The sequence below is a fragment of the Carettochelys insculpta genome, chromosome 9 (genome assembly GCF_033958435.1).
Source record: "Carettochelys insculpta isolate YL-2023 chromosome 9, ASM3395843v1, whole genome shotgun sequence".
Classification (NCBI taxonomy): Eukaryota; Metazoa; Chordata; order Testudines; family Carettochelyidae; genus Carettochelys; species Carettochelys insculpta.
In genome coordinates this window covers 2,272,110-2,289,247 of record NC_134145.1, presented here as the reverse complement: position 1 = coordinate 2,289,247, position 17,138 = coordinate 2,272,110, and the positions used below count along the sequence as shown (strand labels likewise).

The following is a 17,138-nucleotide window of genomic DNA, read 5'->3' as shown; positions in this document are numbered from 1 at the left end:
AGCCCCCACCAGCACCCCCAGCTGTCTGTACCACACCGCCCCGGGGGCAGAGCCGCCGCCTCAGCTGGCTCCCAGCTAGGCAACAACACGAAGACTTCGCTGGCCTCAGCCCTGACACCGGCCCGCTCTCCCAAGAGCCGGCTGCTGCCCTGCTGCAGGGGCTCCTCAACCGTTCCTTGCCGGGGCGCTGGCCTGTGCCCCATTGTGGGGAGCCGGCTGCTGCCCTGCTGCAGGGGCTCCTCAACCGTTCCTTGCCGGGGCGCTGGCCTGTGCCCCATTGTGGGGAGCCGGCTGCTGCCCTCCTGCAGGGACCCCTCAGCCGTTCCTTGCCGGGGCGCTGGCCTGTGCCCCATTGTGGGGAGCCGGCTGCTGCCCTGCTGCAGGGACCCCTCAGCCGTTCCTTGCCGGGGCGCTGGCCTGTGCCCCATTGTGGGGAGCCGGCTGCTGCCCTGCTGCAGGGGCTCCTCAACCGTTCCTTGCCGGGGCGCTGGCCTGTGCCCCATTGTGGGGAGCCGGCAGCCGCCCTCCTGCAGGGACCCCTCAGCCGTTCCTGGCCGGGGCCCTTCTGGAGCACCTGGGAGTGGCCAGGAATGAAGCTGTTAACGAACACCTGTGTTGTGTGGTGAAACCCCAGTAACGGGGCCCCTGCGCTGTCCCCTGCCTGTGCTGGCTGGGGTCCGTTCGCCAGCCCCTGTGGGTCCAGGGCATGGCCCCAGCAGAGCTGTCCCTGCACCGCCACCGGGGTCAGACACAGCTGCTGGCAGTGACAGCGAGGGGGTCTGCCCTGCGCCCATGCCCCGCTGTGTGTCTGCTGCCAGAGGGGGCAGGAGCCCAGTGCAGGCTGCCGACTCCGCAGGCTGAGCGCGTGCGGCTGATGCACAGAACCGAGCTGGGTCCTATCCGAGCCGGCCTGGGACCGTGTGACGCTTGCTGGACCCCAGCTGGGGCAGGCCTGGCGCCTGTTCCCCAGTGGCGGCCCAGCCGGGACTGGGGCAGGGCCACAGCGCAGCACAGTACAGCAGGGCCGGGTGAGAACGCGCCGGGGCTGTGGTTTGCTCCTGAGCTCGCAGGGCAGGGCGGGGCGGGGCTCTGGGCAGCCCCCGCAGAGGGGTGGGGTGAGGCAGGGCTCCAGCCCCAAGGGCTGTTCTGAGCTGCCCAGTGCCTTCCAGGCTGGCACTCACCTCTGGGGCAGCCCTCAGCCAAGCAGCACCACCCTGTGGTGTAGCCTTGGGGCTGTGGGCCACGTGGGAGGGGCAGCCCCCGAGCTGTGCCCTGTAGCACGGGTGTGTGCATCTGTGTGGGGCAGCTCCTGAGGCGCAGGACATTACTAAGCAGGGGGGCAAACAGGCTGGGGCAGAGCTGGACACAGCTGAGGTGGCGCACAGTAGGGCCCCCCGGAAAGCGGGGGCTTGGCACTACCCAGAGGGGCAGCACTGGGGCAGCTCACCCCAGGCAGGATGCAGCTGCATAGGGCACGGCCAAGGCAGGGGGCAGCCGTGGGTGGCCAGGGAGGGCCTTGGGGCCTGCCCATGCTGAGCTGTGTGGGCAGCAAGGCCGCCCTGCCCTGCCCCTGCTCATGGCAAGACCTGGGGGAGGGAGGCCAGGCTCCCCCAGCAGCGCCAGCCTGTGGGATCCTGCAGGGTAGCAGCTCACTTGCTCCAGTAACACTGGGCCCAGCTGCTGCCAATACCTGGGGCCGGGGAGAGGCCAGAGCTGCCAACGAGGGAGCAAAGTGGTAGCATGTGCAGGATGCTCCCCATTTGTGACAGGCCCCAGAGCCCCCTCTGACCCTGCCAGCACCAGGCCTGAGGTGTGGGGGAGGGGAGCAGGCCTGCAGGCGGAGGGCCTGGGGGGGGCGCGGGGGCAGGGCCCAGCCCCGCCAGTGAAGGGCCAGGCCGTGGTGGGAGCTTGGCCAGCAGAGGAGGGACCAGGGGAGCTTGCTCCCGCCCATGGTTGCAGTCTCCCAGGCTCCCGCTGTCCCAGCACTGCACAGCCAGGGCCGGGGAACAGGGCACTCGAGTGCCATCTCCCAGGCTGAGGGGACCAGGCCCTGCTGCTGGCCGCCGAGAGCTGTGAACACAAGTGGCTGGCCTGAGCCTGCCGGGGCTCTCTGGGAGCTGGGCCCCGCCTGAGCCTGAGCCGAGGGCAGGAGGGCACCACCCTGGCTGGACGGCACCCCCGCTGGCCCTGTGCGAGGGGGCCAAGGCCGCACGCTCCAGCAAAGGCGGGCAGCCCTGGCTCTGCATCGCCCCAGTGCTGGGCAGCGCCGGGCCCAGGCAGCACAGCCACAGCCAGCGTAGAAATATCCAGACTATAATTAGGTGCGGGGCCTCCCCCCTCACAACGCGCACACGGCCACAGGGCAAGGCCCCAGTGCGGGACAGTCACCACCACGGAGGCGCTCTGGGGCAGCCTCCCTCAGGGAGTCCAGCCCCCAGGCACAGCGCCACGTCCGTCCTGTCCTGCTGCCGGCCCCTGCCGGAGGGAGGGCTCATGCTGTGAAGAGGGACGCAGGAGAGCAGCAGCTGCAGCGGGTTACTTCTAGGAGCTGGATCGCAGCGGGCCAGGGGACGAGGGCTGCCCGGCGGAGCAGGGCAGGGCCGGCCGAGCTCCCGGCAGGACTCTCAGTAGTCAGCTGTGTACTCGGTGCCGTGCAGCCCCCGGCACAGCAGGGTGAACTCCTTCACCATCTCCTTCACGCGCCTCTTGTTCACACGCTCTCTGCAGGCAGAGTGGGAGGGGTGAACCTGGCAGGCTCTGCTGATCCTTGCCCCCGGTGGTGCCCACAAGGCCTGCTGAGAGCAGGGGGGGCAGCACGAAAAGATGGGGGTGCCCCTGGCAGGGCTGGCTGTTGCTCAAGCGTTGGGGGCAGCCTCCCTTGCAGGCCGGGGGGGCACAGAGGCCGCCCTTGCTGGGTCAGTTGACATGCAGAGCTGGGGCGGGGGCCCTCACAGGGGCGGTCAGCGCGTAGGGCTGGGGGCACAGAGGCCGCCCTTGCTGGGTCAGTTGACATGCAGAGCTGGGGCGGGGGCCCTCACAGGGGCGGTCAGCGTGTAGGGCTGGGGGCACAGAGGCCGCCCTTGCTGGGCCGGTTGGCATGTGTGAAGTGACTGGATTTCTGCCTTGGGGCCGGAAGCCATTGACGTGCCCAGTGCACCTACAGGCCCTAGCAGCGTGTGGGGGTGTGTGAGGAATCTAAGGAACCGGTGGCTGCCCTGTTGGTAGCTACAGTTGTGCCTTTTAGCTCTGTAGGTGTAACCGCAATGTTCTACTGCTCAGCTTCACAACGGGAGGTGCGCACTCAGCCCCAGCCAGGACACTGGGATGGAAACCACATGCCCAGATGATGAACCCACATCCCAGAGGCTCAGGACTCCACAGTGGGCTGCAGCCCACTGGTCAGGTGGCCTGGGCTGAGCAAAGGCACGGAAACCGGCTGCCCGACATCCGGCCCACCTGCCATGTGCTGGCCAAACCTGTCCCCGAGGGCATTCTGCCGCAGCCGCTCACCTGCGCCAGGTGGGGCAGCCCCTCAAGGCCTATGGGAGGAAGAAAAGGCTTTTGCCCTGGACAAGAAGGGACCATGAGGTGGACCTAGCAGTGCCCATCTTGGCCTTTTGTCTGCTGGCTCCTGTGCCCGTGTGCAAGGGTTCACGTCCCAGCGTGTTGACCCCAGCGGGCCGGACCTACAGTTCTGCAGCAGCTGAAACTGTGACCTGAAATGGACTCTCAGCCTTTCAGGACGCAGCAAACGCCACAGCTGGCTGCATCCGTGGCTGCAGTCGATGCATGTAAAGCGTTGCTTTAACAGGAGTTCTCGCTACCTGTTCTTTCTTCTTCAGTAACAAACCCTCAGCTATTTAGACCGGAAGGATTGGCCCACTGGGTTGTTTTGGGTAAGAGCCAATATCTATTGACAGGGGCCCGGGACAATCTGTGCAGTGTTTGGTGAGACAGGTTTCAGAACCTCTCACCAAAGCTGGGGGGGCTGGGCTGGGCTGGGCTGGCAGCAGCTGGGAAGTCTGCGGGTTTGCTTGTGTGGCTTCTGGCTGGCCAGCAGGACTGGCAGAGGTACGTTTGTGGCTGGTTGGATTTGCCTTAGTGAGAAGCAGATCCCAGCCTGGGCTGTAAGCGGCCTGTATGTTAAGCAAACATACCCTGGCTTGATTTCTCCAGCTGTGCCCAGAAACCCCGTCCCATCACAGCATGCAGAGCAGGGTGCCCTGTGCAGGGCCAGTCAGAGCATGCGACTAGGGGGTGCAGAGGCAGCCCTTGCTGGGCTGGTCGGCATGCAGAGCTTGGGGGGTGCCCCTCGAGAGCCTGGCTGGTGCAGTGGGTCAGCTGCCCCCTACAAAGGGGACCCCCCCAGCCTCAGCTGAGCACTCCTCAGGTATCACGGGCAAGCTGGCGTGGTCAGTCCCACCTGAGGATTTGCTGGCTGAAGGTGTCCTTCTGCTCCGGGCTGACGCGGGCCGAGGGGAAGCCCTCCTGCTGCAGGGCCTCCTTCATCCAGACGCTCAGGTGGCTGAAGCAGTGCTTGCTCAGCGCGAAGAGGATCTCTGCGAAGTGATCCATCAGGCTGCGGGAGGCCTGGCCCCCGACTCCCTGCGGGGCAAAGGACAGGAACACTGAACACCAGCCACGGGCCCCACCTCAGGGGAGCCCTGCTGCAGCATCACCCAAGGAACATGCTGCCCAGGGCGCACAGAGCTGCCAGAGTCTGTGCCGACCCTGCAGGTCCCCAGAAGGAGGGTGCAATGCTTGGCTCAGGCCTGCAGAGGGGAAGCTCCATGGATAGGTAATACATGGCCCCTGCCTGCCCCGACTCCACAAAAGGCGATGAGCCAGGGGGTAAGAATGGCATCCCTGGCCTGTGTGTGTCAGTCCACCCCCTCTGGGGCACCTGGCACTGGCCACTCGCAGCAGATGGGATGCTGGGTTAGATGGACCTTAGGTCTGACCCAGTAATGGCCATTCTTATGGTCAGTCCAGAATCTTAGACTCCTGGGGCAGGAAGGGACCTCAGGAGGTCGTCGAGTCCAGCCCCCTGCCTAAAGCAGGATCAACCCCAACTAACTCATCCCAGCCAGGGCTATGTTAAGACAGGGCTTAAAAACCTCTGGGGATGGAGATTCCACCACCTCTCTAGGTAACACATTCCAGTGCTTCACCACCCTCCTGGGGAAAGAGTTTTTCCTAATAACCAACCTACACCTCCTGCTCTGTAACTTCAGACCATCGCTCCTTGTTCTGCCATCTGTCACCACTGAGAACAGCCTCTCTCCATCCTCTTTAGAGCCCCCTTCAGGAAGTTGAAGGCTGCTATTAAATCACCTCTAAGTCTTCTCTTCTGTAAACTAAACAAGCCCAAATCCCTCAGCCCCTCCTCATAGGTCTTGTGCTCCAGCCCCCTAATCATTTTTGTTGCCCTTCGCTGAACCTGCTCCAGAACATCCACATCCTTTCTATACGGGAGGCCCAAAACTGGACACAATATTCCAGATGTGGCCTCACCAGTGGTGAATAGAGAGGAACAACCACTTCTCAAATCTGCTCGAAATGCTCGTCCTAATGCACCCCAGTCTGCCGTTAGCCTTCTTGGCTACAAGGGCCCACTGTTTACTCATATCCAGCCTTTCATCCACCATAACCCCTAGGTCCCTTTCCACTGTACTGCTGCTGAGCCAGTCGGTCCCCAGCCTGTAACCATGTTTGGGATTCTTCTGCCCCAGGTGCAGGACTCTGCACTTCTCCTTGTTGAATCACATCAGATTTCTTTTGGCCCAGTCCTCCGATTTATCCAGGTCCCTCTGGATTCTCTCTCTACCCTCCAATGTATCTACCTCTCCCCCTAGTTTTGTGTCATCCGCAAACTTGCTGAGGGTGCAGCCCAGTCCCTCATCCAGGTCACAAATAAAAAAGATGTTGAACACCGGCCCCAGAACCGAGCCGTGGGACACTCCGCTTGAAACCGACCAACATCCAGACATTGAGCTATTGACCACTACCCGTTGGGCCTGACCACCAAGGCAGCTTTCTATCCACCTTATAGTCCATGGGTCCAGCCCACACTTCCTTAATGTGTGGGCAAGAATGCTGTGGGAGGCCGTATCAAAAGCTCTGCTGAAGTCGAGGTACATCACATCCACTGACTTCCCCGTGTCCACAGAGCCTGTTCCCTCGGCGCGTAAGCTAATCAGATGGGTCAGGCACGACCTGCCCTCGGTGAACCCTTGTTGACTGCTCTTGATCCCTTTCCCCTCTTCCCTGCCCCCTGACCTCCAGCGCACCCAGCTCTGTGGGCCCTGCCCCCTTACCTCCAGCACAGCCTGCAGCAGCAGCTTGCCGTTCTCATGCACCACCTGCCCCACAGGGGGGAGTTCTCCACAGCGAGGCAGCAGCTCCGTCTGCAAGAGGACAAGGGAGTCCAGCCCAGCCCAAGGCCAGGCAGCAGCCCACCAGAGAGCCCACAGGGCTGCCACTCAGCCCCAGCCCACTCCTCCCTGGCTGGCTCAGAGCACTTGGGACAGAGCCCAGGGATGCCCGGGGCCAGTACCTGCCTGCTCAGACAGGAGGGGTGGGGAGCGGGGCACAGAGCATGCCAGGGCCGGGCCGGCCTGGTTACTGGGACCCAGGCTGCCAAGTCCCACAGCTGCAGCAGGAGAGGCACAAATGGAGCCTGTTGGCCTGGGCCCTGAGAGGCTTCATGGGACCAGGTGCCCCAGGCAGCCTCCCGCAATAGCCCTGCAGGGCGGGAGCAGCACCCGCCACCAAGGGAGGCCGTCATACTCACGAAAAAGCCACAGGCGGCTTTGACGGTCAGGGCTTCGGGGAACTTCAGGGAGAGGACGCCTAAGGAGCAGAAACACCGGGCTTAGCAGCCAGGCAGGCCCTGCCCTGCAGGCGGTTCCCAGGGGAGGGGCAGCTACTCACCGCACTGGAACACGGCTTGGACATCCAAGCTGCTACACAGGAACAGGTCGGGCTTCCGTTTGAGAGCCTGCAAAGCACACACACAGCCACAATCACAGGCTCTGCAGGGCCGGCAAAGCCAGCCCACTGCACCCCACTGGGCACACTTACCTGGCACGGCTGGCCGGCCAGCAGCGCTCCCTGGTTCCCCCAAAACACCAAGGCAGCCCATCCCAGCGCTCCCTGGGACTAGTGGCCACAGCTGTTCCTTGCACACTGCAGCACACAGGCCTGGACAGACAACCCTCTCCCCACAGCTGCCTGGGCTGAGCAGGGCCCAGGTCGGCCTGGGTGGTACAAACACCCAGGGCTGCCACCTTCCCTGCACCCAGAGAGGCTTCTCCGTGGGAGGTGGCGGTGAACAGAATTGCCCAGCACAGGGCTGAGCATGTCACCCCCGCCTTGGCTTCGGGGCTGGGGACTGGGGAAGGGGACGGCGCCTCTCAGCTGCTCAGGGCACAGCTGTCTGCTGTTCGAGAGCCCCCCCGGTGGCAGGGACGCCCGACAGCTGGCACACCAGGCCACCTCTGCCCAGCTTGGCACCCTGCCCAGACAGGACTTCAGAGGGCAGGCAATGGGAATTGCAGGCACTCCCAGCCTGCTCTGGTGTGGGTCCAGCCTGCTCTAGGGCAGAACTTCTGCCCAGTAGAAGAACACCAGGGAGCCACCCCATGGCGAAGGGATTGGCTGGGCACAAGGGCAACTTCTCAGGCCCTTGCAAGATAGCGTGGGCAGCAGACAGGTGCCCCTGGCCTGGCTAGAGCCCAGCCCCACTGACAGCGCAGCAGCTTCCACACCTCCCATGGCTGCAGCCATCCGCCCCCAGCAGAAGGCCTCACCTGTGTGCACAGCCAGAGGGGGGGGACAGGCGCCAGCGACAAACACCAGCTGGGTCTGCGACCCACCTCTGAGCAGCGCATCCAGCCCCCTGGGGCGCACGCCCACCTGGGCTCCAGTCCCTGCCCAACGGCCAGCCCCCGGGGCGCACGCCTACCTGGGCTCCAGTCCCTGCCCAACGCCCAGCCCCCAGGGCGCACGCCCACCTGGGCTCCCATCCCTGCCCGATGCCCAGCCCCTGGGGCGCACGCCCACCTGGGCTCCCATCCCTGCCCGATGCCCAGCCCCCGGGGCGCACGCCCACCTGGGCTCCAGTCCCTGCCGGATGCCCAGCCCCCGGGGCGCACGCCCACCTGGGCTCCTGTCCCTGCCCAACGCCCAGCCTGGACTCTGGCCCCTCTGCCTGCTGCAGACTGGCATGTGGCCCATGCATAAGACCTCCACCTCCCCTTGCCCCAGCCTAGGATCTGCCGAGCACACCTCCGTGCTGGCCTCAGCAGTGACAGGCTAGCCAGGAGCCGTGCTCCCTGCACAGGAGAGCACGTTGGGCACCGCTCTGCGGGCAGCAGCCCCATGTACTCGCAGGGCAGTGGGCAAGGCCCCGCAAACACAGGCCCTGCCCTGGGCTGGCTAGGCCGGCTGGAAGCTGGGCCCTCCTTGGGCTGCTGTGCGCTACCCGGCTTTCCCTCTGCAGCCTGAGCTCTCTGACACAGCAGGGCTTGCCAGCGACTGGCCTGGGCAACTAAAGCCACTTACCCGCCCTGGCGGCCCAGGCCGGGGTGCTGTAGAGCACGCACTGCAGCCTGCTGGTGCTAGCAGGTTTCTCCACACTGGTGTGGGCGGGTGCCTCCCCTCAGCATGTTTAATTAGTGCCCAGGGCAGCAGTGCGCCCCCGCCCTGGCCGTATCGGGATTCCCAGCACGCCGCAGCACAGGACGCTCGCTGGCTTTGCCCAGAGCAGCTGGTGCTCTGCAGGGTAGTCCGGCAGGGGGCTGCACCCCACCGTGAGACCCCCGGCAGCTGACTCAGGCTCCAGCCACAGTGTGACTGTGGACACAGCAACACACAGCTCCCCAGCCTGAGCCCCGCCAGGCCCCTGGGCAGCTGCTGTGTAGACACACCCTGTGGGCCACACTGGTGCCTCAGGGCCTGGGGAGAAGCCAGGCAAAGAGCGGAGAAAGGCCGCTCCGCCATGGCCCGGGCGCCCCCAAGGCCCTGGGAGAGGCTGGAGCAGGAGGGCAGAGGAGAAGGCAGAAGGCAGGCTGCCGCTAGCTTCACAACTGTCGCCACAGCAGCACCAAGCCCATGGAGAGAGGGGGCAGGAGAAGCAGAGAGCAGAGTGCTGGTCACCTATCATGCTGCCTCCGGGCCAGGCTGCTCCACACGGGCAAGGGCAGAAGGGGGACCCCGGGTGCTTCCATTGTCTCCAACCCAGCTCCTCGGTTGGGGAACGCCCACGCCTGGAGGGGTCGCTCGCCCCCCAAAGGAGGAAGCAATCCGGAGAGCGGGCAGCAGCCAGCCCCAAGCTGCGCAAGGTGTCCGCCACTGGACGGTGCCCCGCCCTGCTCCTTCTCTTACTGAACCTGCGGCGCTGCGCTGCGAAAGGGGGCCGAGCGTGTGCCTGGGTGCGGTCGGAGGCACACACGGAGCTGGGAACGGGGAGTCTCGAGGTGGAGATGGAGATGGAGATGGAGGCCGTGGCCTGGCAGGACCAGCAGTGTGCAGGCAGAGTCACCCATGCAGCACCCTCTGCTCTAGCTTGGGGAGGCCTGCCCGTGCCCCAGCCAATGGAAGGGGGAGGGAAGGGGTGCACGCTCCAGGGCTGGAGGAGCTGCCTGCTGAAAAGAGGGGCGCCCACGTGGCACGGCACAGCAGGGGGTCGCAGGGTTCAGCGGCACACAGGGCCCTGCTGCCCAGACCCAGCCTGCCTTGGCCACAGTGGCCTGGATGCTCTGCTGTGCAGAGCCTGCGTCCCAAGGAGGAAACTCTCGGGGCTGCCCAGGCAGCCACAAGCACCTGCTGCCTGACTGACACCCTGCTGGACCCACGTGCAATGGAGATAGGGCCGAGGGGCTGGGCCACTGCCCTGGGCCTGGGGGCTCTCCCTAGGAACTCAGGCCCTAGTCCTGAAGCTGCCAGGGCCTCTGGTGGAGAGTGCCAGTGGGGCAGAGGAGGAAGCCCAGAGGGGAGGAGGGCCTGACCTGCAGCACAGTCCTGAGCCCGCCCCGCCCTGCTCTGGCAGCTGTGTGGGATGGCGGCACACAGCTGGGGAAGGAGCCTCGGCTGAGCGGGAGCCAGTGGGAACACGGCAGGGGTCTGCTCTGTGCCAGAGGAACGCAAGGGAGCTGGGGGGGCCTGTGCTGGCATCAGAGTAACAGATCCTGCCTCTACCGGGGCGTTTGAGCAGCGGTCTCAGCCAGAAACCCACACGCTCTGGCTGCCTTCCGGCCGCAGCCTCTGGAGGCACAGGTGCTCTGAGGGCGTCTCAAGCTCGCAGCAGACGTAAGCGGTGGCCGGCTCAGCTCCGGTGGCCAGTCCCAGGCAGGAGGGTGGTGATGTCCAGTGCCAGGCAGTGTGGCTTCCGGACTGCTGCTTCCCACTCTTTGCCAGAGCCCAAGTCCGGCTGACAAAGGGCAGCGCAGCCAGAGGAGCTGGACTTCTGGAGTTCAGCAGATCTGGATCAGAAACGAGCACTTTCCAAAGCCTGGGGAATGGGGTAAGGGCCGGCTCCCAGTGCTGGTTCTGGGCACCCTGCTCCGACTGAGGTCAGCGTCCTGCGGGCAGAGGCGGAGGGGAAGGCTGCCTTGGAGGCTCACAGGAGAACATCGGGCTCTCGCTGCTCAGGCGCAGGGCTCCTATGGGCTGGTGCCTCCAACGTGTGGGTCAGCAGCAGAAAGTGAAGCACCGCGAGAGAGTAGAGGGATGCGTACGACACCCACGTCTGCCAGGACGGCTCGCCAGACAGCTCCCTCTGATGCCTCTGCACTGGCCCCTCGCAAGGCTGGCCTCTGCGCTAGCGGGGCCACTCAGCTGAGCCAGCCGGCTCCTAGACAAAACAAGTGCCTGGCTGCATGAGCTCCTGGGCGCATCGCAGGGCTGTTCCCAGTGGGGTCCCACAGGGACCGGCTGGAGGCCTGACTGGGAAGGAGCCTTAGCTGGGTGGCTGGCACAAAGACTGGCAGCGCGTTACACCGCGCCACCGGGACAGTCGTATGGTGCAACCAGATGGCTTGGTGACTTGGCCCAGGCAGCACCACGTGCTTTAATGCAGCCAAATGCAAAGTCGTCCACCTGCGACGCAGGCAGGCCAGCCACACCTGCCGAAGGGGTAGTACCCAAAAGCAGGGACCGTCGAAAGGATTCAGGGGGCACAGCAGAGGAGCAGCTCAACCCGAGCACCCGGGGGACAAAGCACAGAAGAGCAGGGGGAGCGGAGAGGTCACCGCAGCTCTGTGAGCAGCATCAGCAAGGCCCACACCAGTACCTGCAGCCCAGAGCTGGGCTTGCACTTCCACCAAGACATGGGGACTGAGAAGAGCCACGGAGTACTGGGCAGGCTGAGGAAAGGCCGGCAGCGCCAGCTCTAAAGAGCATGGTCTCTTCAGCTCACCAAACCACGGCCAAGAGCTGAAGCGACGACTACCTGCAGGTATCTGACTGGGGAAAGTCCGGGAGCTGATGCCTCCGAATCGAGCTGAGAACAGCCGGCTAAAGGCCCCGGGCTGGGAGCTGGAGCCAGACAGGCTCACTCAGAGCTCAGGCGCAGGTTTCACAGGGAGAAATGCCCGTCAGAAACCTGATGCACTGGCAGGTGGCGAGGGGGGCTGTGCAGACCCACCACGTCCGACCTGTGCCTTGAATCAGAGTCCCTAGGAAGAAGAGACGCTGCCCTGGGTTTGGGCACATGCGGAGCTGCCCTGGCCTGGTCTGGAGAAAGGAGCCTGAGGACGAGGTGGCAGATCAGCTGGAAGGGCTTGGGAGACAGCACGTGGCCTTCAGCCGTACCACGCGCGGTGCCGAGTCCCAGAGGGGTGCGTGGGGCTGCCAGAGAGGCGACGAAGGGCAGAGGGATGAGCATCCAACGGCTGCTGAGGCAGAGGCTGGCTTCAGCAGGGGTGAGGCGCAGTGGCTGCATCTCTCACCTGACCCTACACCACCCTGGCATGGCGCCCTTCTCTCACCTGGGGCAACGCAGACGTGCCCAGGAGAAAGAAGATGCTGCGCCAGCTGCCAGCAGTGCTCCTGGGCACTCGCAGGGCTGGGAGAAGGCTGAGACACACGTGGGGGCGTGGCAGGGCCCAGCACGAGCCCGGCAGGACCCAGCTGCTTGCTGGCACAGAGGAGGGCTCAGAGGAGACCCCGCATTTCCCAGCCCAGTGGTCTCGTTCTTTGGGGATAGATTTCCCTGGACAGCCACCAGCCCTGAAGTCCCTCCTGTGGCGGGCAGCAGGGGAGCCACTGGGGAGAACGAGGTGGGGGTAGAGGGCTGAGTCCCTGCTCACACATTACTGCCATTACAGCAGCGAGGCACAGCGAGTCTGAACTGCGAGAGGATTCAGCACCTACCCCTTGGCTAGCTCTGCCCATGGAGGGGAACGCAGGCAAAGCCAGTCTCCAGGGGCAACCCAGGGCGGGCAGGAAGCTGCCAGCTTGGCGTACTGGGAAGAGCACAGCTGGGCCGCCAGGACAGCCCAGCACCAGCCATGCCTGTGCGTGCACAGTACAATGGCAAAGAGCTCCACTGAGCTCCAGCACCGAGACCCACCCACAGCCCCACGCTGGGCCGGGCTGGGCCCAGGGCGCCAGTACCCTTGCTAGCTGCAGGGCTCGGCTGCACAGGTCAGGGTGGACAACAAAGCCCATACGGCGACTGGCCTGTATCAGCCGGTGCTAGCGCACACAGGGTTCGACAGACCTGTCTACAGCCCAGGGCAGCGTGCACTCCAGCCACGCGTGGCTGGGGCCCTGGAGCGGCACTGTGCGCCGGCGGGCAGAGCGGAGGAACTAGCTGGGACCAGCATTCCCTGCAGAGGGCAGGGCCCAGGCACCGCGCTCTGGAGCTGGGACTCGCTGACGAGCTTGACTCCCCATGAGCAGCAGGGGAGTCCCTGTCTGCTCCAACGGCGCACGTGGTCAGAGCGAGTGAGCCAGCCAGGCTGGACCCACACCCCACTCAGGCTGTGGAGCACAGGCCGTGGCGCCTGCTCCTGGCAGCTGCAACTGGCCCAGTCCCCGATGACTGCAGCCAGCTCAGGGGTGCTGTGTCTGGAGAGCCCTGAGGCTGGCACCAAGCCCACCTGCTGCTCACTCAGTGGCTCAGAGCCCAAGTCCCGTTGCACGCGGCTGCAGGTCTCCAGGCAGCGCAGCTCACGCAGCCAAGGGGAGCAGCAGGTCAGCCACTGGGCAGGACATCTTCAGACCCACCACAAGCGCCAGGCCCAGGCTACGGCGAGGAGCCCCAGGCCACAGTTCCTGCAGCTGCACAGCGCACACAGGGCACCACTGAGGATGACCTCGCCTGTGCACTGTGCCAGATGGGCGCCTTTGGAAGCTGGTTCCCAGGGTGTGCCAGACCACCGTGCCACCCCCGCCCAGCGCACCACCTCGCCAGGCACAGCGCCTCCCTCCCAGCACACCTCCTCGCCAGGCACAGCGCCTCCCCCCCAGCGCACCTCCTCGCCAGGCAGAGCGCCTCCCCCCCAGCGCACCTCCTCACCAGGCACAGCGCCTCCCCAGCGCACCTCCTCGCCAGGCACAGCGCCTCCCCAGCGCACCGCCTCGCCAGGCACAGCGCCTCCCAAGCGCACCTCCTCGCCAGGCACAGCGCCTCCCCCCCAGAGCACCTCCTCGCCAGGCACAGTGCCTCCCCAGCGCACCTCCTCGCCAGGCACAGCGCCTCCCCCCCAGCGCACCTCCTCGCCAGGCACAGCGCCTCCCCCCCAGCGCACCTCCTCGCCAGGCACAGCGCCTCCCCCCCAGCGCACCTCCTCGCCAGGCACAGCGCCTCCCTCCAAGCGTACCTCCTCGCCAGGCACAGCGCCTCCCCCCCAGCGCACCTCCTCGCCAGGCACAGCGCCTCCCCCCCAGCGCACCTCCTCGCCAGGCACAGCGCCTCCCTCCAAGCGTACCTCCTCGCCAGCCACAGCGCCTCTCCCCCAGCGCACCTCCTCACCAGGCACAGCGCCTCCCCAGCGCACTTCCTCGCCAGGCACAGCGCCTCCCCCCCAGCGCACCTCCTCGCCAGGCACAGCGCCTCCCCCGCGTACCTCCTCGCCAGGCACAGCGCCTCCCCCCCAGCGCACCTCCTCGCCAGGCACAGCGCCTCCCCAGCGCACCACCTCGCCAGGCACAGCGCCTCCCCAGCGCACCTCCTCGCCAGGCACAGCGCCTCGCCCCCAGCGCACCTCCTCACCAGGCACAGCGCCTCGCCCCAGCGCACCTCCTCGCCAGGCACAGCGCCTCCCCCAGCGCACCTCCTCGCCAGGCACAGCGCCTCCCTCCCAGCGCACCTCCTCGCCAGGCACAGCGCCTCCCCCCCAGCGCACCTCCTCGCCAGGCACAGCGCCTCCCCAGCGCACCTCCTAGCCAGGCACAGCGCCTCCCCAGCGCACCACCTCACCAGGCACAGCGCCTCCCCCCCAGCGCACCACCTCGCCAGGCACGGCGCCTCCCCCCCAGCGCACCTCCTCGCCAGGCACGGCGCCTCCCCCCCAGCGCACCTCCTCGCCAGGCACGGCGCCTCTCCCCCAGCGCACCTCCTCGCCAGGCACGGCGCCTCTCCCCCAGTGCACCTCCTCGCCAGGCACGGCGCCTCCCTCCCAGCGCACCTCCTCGCCAGGCACGGCGCCTCCCTCCCAGCGCACCTCCTCGCCAGGCACAGCGCCTCCCCCCCAGCGCACCTCCTCGCCAGGCACAGCGCCTCCCTCCCAGCGCACCTCCTCGCCAGGCACAGCGCCTCCCTCCCAGCGCACCTCCTCGCCAGGCACAGCGCCTCCCCCCCAGCGCACCTCCTCGCCAGGCACAGCGCCTCCCCCCCAGCGCACCTCCTCGCCAGGCACAGCGCCTCCCCCCCAGCGCACCTCCTCGCCAGGCACAGCGCCTCCCTCCAAGCGCACCTCCTCGCCAGGCACAGCGCCTCCCCCCCAGCGCACCTCCTCGCCAGGCACAGCGCCTCCCCAGCGCACCACCTCGCCAGGCACAGCGCCTCCCCAGCGCACCTCCTCGCCAGGCACAGCGCCTCGCCCCCAGCGCACCACCTCGCCAGGCACAGCGCCTCCCCAGCGCACCTCCTCGCCAGGCACAGCGCCTCGCCCCCAGCGCACCTCCTCGCCAGGCACAGCGCCTCCCTCCCAGCGCACCACCTCGCCAGGCACAGCACCTCCCCCAGCGCACCTCCTCGCCAGGCACAGCGCCTCCCCCCCAGCGCACCTCCTCGCAAGGCACAGCGCCTCCCCAGCGCACCTCCTAGCCAGGCACAGCACCTCCCCAGCGCACCACCTCGCCAGGCACAGCGCCTCCCCCCCAGCGCACCACCTCGCCAGGCACAGCGCCTCCCCGCCAGCGCACCTCCTCACCAGGCACGGCGCCTCCCCCCCAGCGCACCGCCTCGCCAGGCACGGCGCCTCCCCCAGCGCACCTCCTCGCCAGGCACGGCGCCTCCCCCCCAGCGCACCTCCTCGCCAGGCACGGCGCCTCCCCCAGCGCACCTCCTCGCCAGGCACGGCGCCTCCCCCCCAGCGCACCTCCTCGCCAGGCACGGCGCCTCCCCCAGCGCACCTCCTCGCCAGGCACAGCGCCTCTCCCCCAGCGCACCTCCTCGCCAGGCACAGCGCCTCTCCAGCGCACCTCCTCGCCAGGCACAGCGCCTCCCTCCCAGCGCACCACCTCGCCAGGCACAGCGCCTCCCCCCCAGAGCACCTCCTCGCCAGGCACAGCGCCTCCCTCCCAGCGCACCTCCTCGCCAGACACAGCGCCTCCCTCCAAGCGCACCTCCTCGCCAGGCACAGCGCCTCCCCCCCAGCGCACCTCCTCGCCAGGCACAGCGCCTCCCCAGCGCACCTCCTCGCCAGGCACAGCGCCTCGCCCCCAGCGCACCACCTCGCCAGGCACAGCGCCTCCCCAGCGCACCTCCTCGCCAGGCACAGCGCCTCGCCCCCAGCGCACCTCCTCGCCAGGCACAGCGCCTCCCTCCCAGCACACCTCCTCACCAGGCACAGCGCCTCCCCCAGTGCACCTCCTCGCCAGGCACAGCGCCTCCCCCTCAGAGCACCTCCTCGCCAGGCACAGCGCCTCCCCAGCGCACCTCCTCGCCAGGCACAGCGCCTCCCCCAGTGCACCTCCTCGCCAGGCACAGCGCCTCCCCCTCAGAGCACCTCCTCGCCAGGCACAGTGCCTCCCCAGCGCACCACCTCGCCAGGCACAGCGCCTCCCCAGCGCACCTCCTCGCCAGGCACAGCGCCTCGCCCCCAGCGCACCACCTCGCCAGGCACAGCGCCTCCCCAGCGCACCTCCTCGCCAGGCACAGCGCCTCGCCCCCAGCGCACCTCCTCGCCAGGCACAGCGCCTCCCCAGCGCACCACCTCGCCAGGCACAGCGCCTCCCCAGCGCACCTCCTCGCCAGGCACAGCGCCTCGCCCCCAGCGCACCACCTCGCCAGGCACAGCGCCTCCCCAGCGCACCTCCTCGCCAGGCACAGCGCCTCGCCCCCAGCGCACCTCCTCGCCAGGCACAGTGCCTCCCTCCCAGCGCACCTCCTCGCCAGGCACAGCGCCTCCCTCCCAGCGCACCTCCTCGCCAGGCACAGCGCCTCCCCCCCAGCGCACCTCCTCGCAAGGCACAGCGCCTCCCCAGCGCACCTCCTAGCCAGGCACAGCACCTCCCCAGCGCACCACCTCGCCAGGCACAGCGCCTCCCCCCCACCGCACCACCTCACCAGGCACAGCGCCTCCCCCCCAGCGCACCTCCTCACCAGGCACGGCGCCTCCCCCCCAGCGCACCTCCTCGCCAGGCACGGCGCCTCCCCCAGCGCACCTCCTCGCCAGGCACGGCGCCTCCCCCCCCAGCGCACCTCCTCGCCAGGCACGGCGCCTCCCCCAGCGCACCTCCTCGCCAGGCACAGCGCCTCTCCCCCAGCGCACCTCCTCGCCAGGCACAGCGCCTCTCCAGCGCACCTCCTCACCAGGCACAGCGCCTCCCTCCCAGCGCACCTCCTCGCCAGGCACAGCGCCTCCCCCCCAGCGCACCTCCTCGCCAGGCACAGCGCCTCCCCCCCAGAGCACCTCCTCGCCAGGCACAGCGCCTCCCCAGCGCACCTCCTCGCCAGGCACAGC

At 67.4% G+C, this 17,138-nt stretch overlaps 1 protein-coding gene across 3 annotated transcripts in view; it reads right to left on the bottom strand.

Annotated features, from left to right (window-relative positions):
• Positions 1-2,297: 2,297 nt before the first annotated feature.
• The window catches only part of IPO13 (importin 13), a 90,132-nt gene continuing 75,291 nt past the window's right edge, over positions 2,298-17,138 (bottom strand). For all 3 annotated transcript variants that reach the window (XM_075002773.1, XM_075002771.1, XM_075002770.1), the window contains 5 exons: positions 6,934-7,000; positions 6,794-6,852; positions 6,318-6,407; positions 4,424-4,605; positions 2,298-2,721 (listed from right to left, as the gene is read on the bottom strand). In XM_075002773.1, coding sequence (XP_074858874.1) covers positions 2,625-2,721; positions 4,424-4,605; positions 6,318-6,407; positions 6,794-6,852; positions 6,934-7,000 — 495 coding nt within the window. In that variant the 3' untranslated portion in view covers positions 2,298-2,624. The remainder of the gene's footprint in view (positions 2,722-4,423; positions 4,606-6,317; positions 6,408-6,793; positions 6,853-6,933; positions 7,001-17,138) is intronic.